Raw genomic sequence first — 5,670 nt, forward strand, 5'->3', positions numbered from 1 at the left:
TGGGCTGCTGGCGCGTCAACGGCACCTACGCCGTGTCCAGAGCTATAGGTCAGTGTTTTAGTGGAAAATAGACGATCTACAAGCTCACAGCGAGTCACATCGTGACACGCTGTGAGCTTGTAGATCGGTTATTTGTGCTGTTAAAAAAGCAATCAGGCTTAAAGGGCCTACACCATGCTTTTAAAACTATATTTTTTGTATAAATATATGCTCAAAATTGAGTCTTAGACAGGTTTTAACCCTCAACAAACACTCTGACCATTCCTTTTGTTTGTTCTAGCTCTACTATAATGAGGCTCTCCAGCTGCAATACCAAAACGGCCTCTGTTTGCTCAGGGGCAGAGATGTAAAAGAGTCTTTGATCTCGAGTCAAGTCCGAGTCACGAGTCTTTGATCTCGAGTCACGAGTCGAGTCGAGTCTTTAGTGGGTCAGCCCGAGTCGAGTCACAAGTCTTTCATCACAAGTCACGAGTCGAGTCACGACTCACGAGTCACATAAATACCAAGTTAGCTGAAGTAAAATAGCTGATGATGAGCTAAACATGTGTTTTATTTCGCCGTTTTAATATTTAAATCTTACGATGAAAGGTCCATGCAGACGGCTGTGTCTGTGGCACCAGAGAGGAAAGAAGAAAGGAGAAGTAAAGGCCAATATTTGTCGGGCTTGTCATGCATTATAGTTCTTAAAATAAAGATTGTTCACGAGTCTTATGAGCTCGAGTCGAGTCGAGTCTCGAGTCTTTGAGGGGCGAGTCCGAGTCGAGTCTCGAGTCTTTGAGGGGCGAGTCCGAGTCGAGTGACGAGTCTCCAAAAAACGCGACTCGAGTTGGCTCGAGTCGCGAGTCTTTAACTCGAGTCCCCATGGGGTTTTTCCACCCCTCCCCCCCTCTTCACTCCTCACTCCTGTTAATATTGGGCCAATACAAAAATAGGATAATGTTGCAGCTCTGATTATAGCCTACTGTAGGCAGTGATGTTAATAGGTTTTTAATGTAATGAGTCCCGGGACCCAAGAGGGGTCTTTCGGATGAGTCCCAGGGATATTTTATGGGTCCCACAAAAATTCAACGCGTCATGTCATTTTTGACAAAGTGCAGCATTTAACTTGAATTGGTTATTATATGGTTATGTTCATCTTACGTAGAAATGTGTCTGAAAGAAATGAACCACAATTCCAAATCTTACAATTTTAATACTTCCAAATAGTCATGTGACGGTTTGATTTTTTTAATACCGAACCGGTAATATCGGATGTTGACCACTTGGGGGCGCAGATAGAAGCTTTTACTGAGTCTTCATAATGAACAGCCACCTGTTATTTTATATACATCGATAATATATGGATCTTCTCAGTGAGATGATGTCTCCTGTTTGTACTGTTACTGCTTCTATGGAATGGGGGAAATGCTCTGCCGTGCTTGTGTTTGCTCTGCTGTACAGAGAACCAGTGGACTGGGTCAAAAACAGTGGATTGGGGTTGCTTGTAGATCGGCTACTTTTGTTTTGAACGGTTGATCATAGAGGGACGTGCCGCCCCTCTATGGATGCGGGAGGGCAAGGCACAGGCGGCCGCGGTGGTCCGCTGCCCCGGCGGACCACCTAAGGGACGGCGCCGCCACGAAAACACTATAATCAATCAAACAGTTAGGCAGCCTAGGCTACATACATACTGTCTCAGATAGCATACATGCTAGGCTAGCTTGCTTCCTCCATGTTGTAGTTGAGCCAATAAAGGTTATTTGACCATGTTCACCACGACGTTAATCGTCGCTATTGTTGTAAAGACGCAATGAAGACCTGTGTGGCTTCTAACACGTTGTCCAATGTCCACCACATCTATAAACAATAGCGCGTGTATCCAGTTGTTATTGAATGAAGAGGATGAAGAGGACAGGGGGAGCGGGTCGCTGTCTGAGCAGTGAGCAGTGAGCTGCAGTGTAGAGACGTGACGTCACTTTTCTGCGCCGTGCCCTGCCATACACGTTCTGTGGGGGAACCCTTTTTGTTGTAACACCTAACACGCTGTGCCACTATGGTCAGAGAGCGGCCCGGTGCTACGCTAAAACTCAGGCACCCATTGAATTCTGTGACCATGCAGTGGCGGACAAAATGGCGTCGTGGATTCAAAACACAGACTGTCGTTAGTTTTATCGTCTGTTTTAAGACTTTCTACGCGGATTTCATTTGTGTTAACGTAGGGTAAAGTAGCATGCCTTCACCCATGAACAATGGTGGCGTCTGTGGACTTTTTAAAATATTTATTTTTTTCGCGACGTTGTAAATTATTTTAACGTGAACTCCAATGGAGGCAATGCGTCCGTGGGACCCCAGAACAATGACGTGAATGCGTCTCTAGGCAACGTGAATGCGTCAGAGACGCGTGACGCGCACGTAATGACGTCATTGTGAGTGTGTAGGCCTATGTTGTATGTTATAGGCCTACTGTCAAATGACACAGGGCGACCGTTGCTAGACCAGACATTACATTAGACAATCAACCCCACCTGCATTGTATTTATGTATAATGTATAAAAACTAGAAGTTTGCCGCAAAAGTCTAGAGTAAAAAAAAAAAAAGTAAAACAAAAAAAAAAATGTTTTGAAAAAAAATATTTGAGAAAAAAAGTTTTTTTGGAAAAAAAAAGTTTTTGAAAAAAAGATTTTTTTGAAAAAAAAAAGTTTTTGAAAAAAAAGTTTTTTGAAAAAAAAAAAAAAAAAAAAAAAAAGGGAATCCGTGTGACGTCACACGGATCAACTCTCAGAACAGCACTGTTCTGAGAACCCGTGGAAAGCTTTTCATCTCTGTCTTCCCAAAACCAGAGAAAGACACAATGGTCAGAAATAGGACTTTGTGAGGATAGAAGGTGCCAGTGGGACCCCAAAAAAAGGTTTTAAAATAGAAAAAGTGAAAATTCATGGTGTAGGTCCTTTAAAGTTGGATCTTATTGATATTCTTTTGTTCTTTTTAGAACTGTTAACCACTTGAACTCCGGCATCCAAATTCTGGGGGCAACATTAGCCAGAAATGGCTCATCTTTTTTTTTTTGCGACAAGATTTGGTGTAGTTGGAAAAGCTGTACCGAGCCAACTCCAGTCCCAGTTTATTGGACTTAAATAGCTCTATAAAGTTTGTTTGTTAAAACACAGAATTTATCGCTTGGCGCTCAAGCTAAGCAGAGTTGTGGAACTCTGCTCCAGACCACTAACTACTAACCCTTCCACCTTTTGCGTCCGTCACAGGTGACTTTGACCAGAAGCCGTATGTGTCGGGAGATGCCGACTGTTCCACCGTCCAGCTCGGCGGTGATGAGGATTACCTGCTGCTGGCCTGCGACGGTTTCTTCGACACGGTGACACTGGAAGAGGTCCCAGGGCTGGTCCTGGGGGCGCTCCGGGAGCCCAGGGACCCGGAGGAGGGGGGCGACACGGCAGAGGAGAGCGCTTTGGGAGAGAGCGTCGCTCAGAAGCTGGTGGCGCACGCCAAAGCGACCGGTTCTAACGATAACATTACGGTTCTGGTGGTGTTCCTGCGCCCGCCCCAACAACTCCTGGCTGAAGGCGCCCTCGCACCGGCCGCCGAGAACTCCAACTCCCAGAGTGCTTCTGGGCAGTAAGTTACAGAATTATACGGAGTGGCAAAGCTGGGATCACAAACCCCAGAAACGAGTAACTGTAAGTGCAAAACACGTTGGCTGCGAACAGCGCAGCGTCAAAACGTCTGCCCCCTATCTTGGGTGCCCATGGGCATGGCAGCTCTTCTAGTCCAAACCTGTAGTTGTCGTGGCACAATGGATGAGGATAGACTGTTTAAAGTGGAATATCCAGAGTTGTGGCATACAATAACAGTCATTTTAAGAACTTGCCTGGTGAGCCATAGCTCTGGCTATTAAAGTCATTGCTTGGTATATGCTACTCGGAAACAGCAAATGTGCATTGTGTGAGTTCTCAGCAGTGTTCTCACTTCTCTCTGCAGTGCACCCGAGTGTGGCGCCTCCAACAGGCGGAAATTCTCACCCATCGATGATGCTGCGCTGCACAGGCATTGTGTTCTGCACTTTAGTATTTAGCTTTTTCTGGTTGTCTCTCTCGAAAAAAAGTTAATGCTCAGCCAAGGAACCCAGATTGAAACAAATCAAAAGTGTGTGCCAAACTACTGAGCATCTCTCAGCCTTTGTGTTCGCCGCCTGGTGCTATAACACACAGGTGTTAACCATAACGTTTGTTCATCTAATTAGTGTTGTTGTTGTTTTTTTGTGTAACCGTTTTACATGTCAATGGAATCCACAGCCTTTGAAATCTCTGTCGCTCATTTTAAAGGGCTCTTGGAGTTTTTCGTTCAAAGTTGAGCCGTCGAGATTAACCCCTTAATCCCTACATACTTAGTTAACCTGCGGTCTCAAGACGGACAACTCTTCAACGATCTCCCAGCGCTACAGAGAGTCTGTAGCTCCGCCTCGCAAACGTTGTGACCGGAGGGGTGGAGGCGGGTCAATCCTTTAATGATCGCTGATTGGTCCATTTCTACGCTCAAAATGACATTTCAGCCAGTTCACAATGTTTGTTTTCTGTAAAAAGTATTACTTAAATGAAAGGTTGTGGAATATTCCTAAAACGGCGCCAAAAAGCAAAAGGTTTTGAAGATGCAATAATTTGTGCTTTTAAAACACGAATCCAAGTTTTTAAATGATTTTTTTTATTGTATAGCATATTATTAAGTATTATGGGACGTAATGGGGAGGACAAAAATGCCTGCAAAATTTGGTGCTTCTTGTTTTGCTTGCAGTCTCTCTTTTTAAATTTATTTTAAAACGCAAATCTTGTACGGGGATCCCCGGGCACAAAACCTTTTCAAATGGGGGTCCGTGCCTCTGTGGCCAAATACATATCAATTTGGGGGTCCTCAAATGACATGAAAATGTTTGAGAGCCACTTGACTGCTGTATGGAAATCTAATGAAATTCAATGTACAGTATAGGCTTGAACGACGGAGAAAACCATTCACTGACAGTCCTAAACCCACTGTTATGAATTGAAAACAAAAAAACTAAAGGTCTGAAAGCCTGCTTTGGCCAGCGAGAAGAGCACAATTTATTATACAATTGACTAAATGGATTTCCATCACACTCTCGCCTAAAGCGAGGGAAGCGGCTCGTTTTGCTACTGAGGAAATGGATCAAAAGTCCATTCCAGTGTTTTCTTACAGGATTCCCATTAACTACTTGGATGGAAAAATAAGTGTTGTCCTTGTGTCTGTGTATCAGTATTTGCGTACAAGTGTACATGTGCCCTATGAATCTCCAGTATTAAACAACATATCATTGGTGAAGATCCAGATAAAGTGCTGTTCACACGGAGCACGATAACTGTATACTCCAACTATAACGATAATTATGTTAGAATCCACACCAGTGTTAATTTCGTCGACTCGTTGGCTATCTTTTTTTTCACTGACAAAAACAAAATAAAAACTATGATGAAAGGCTATGATGACTAAAACTGAGACTAAATATATTGAACATTTTGCCAACAAATAAAAACTGGACTAAAATGTTAGGGAGGGACTAGTGGAGAAGAGATCCAGTAGAACTAAAAGTCATTTTATGTTTGGTTGTGCTCGGGTGTTGCGTTCTGAAATGCAACCAAGTGTAAAATCAGCCATTAGGACACTACC

The 5,670-nt window shown here is 43.7% G+C and overlaps 1 protein-coding gene across 2 annotated transcripts in view; it reads left to right on the plus strand.

Moving 5' to 3' along the window:
- The window catches only part of ppm1f (protein phosphatase, Mg2+/Mn2+ dependent, 1F), a 17,957-nt gene extending 12,287 nt beyond the window's left edge, over positions 1-5,670 (plus strand). For both annotated transcript variants that reach the window (XM_080738266.1, XM_080738267.1), the window contains exons 7-8: positions 1-48; positions 3,240-5,670. The exon at positions 1-48 is cut by the window's left edge and continues 46 nt beyond it. In XM_080738266.1, the coding sequence (XP_080594392.1) occupies positions 1-48; positions 3,240-3,613 (422 nt within the window). In that variant the 3' untranslated portion in view covers positions 3,614-5,670. The remainder of the gene's footprint in view (positions 49-3,239) is intronic.

This window comes from Nannobrachium achirus (assembly GCF_963921795.1).
Source record: "Nannobrachium achirus genome assembly, chromosome: 12".
Classification (NCBI taxonomy): domain Eukaryota; kingdom Metazoa; phylum Chordata; class Actinopteri; order Myctophiformes; family Myctophidae; genus Nannobrachium; species Nannobrachium achirus.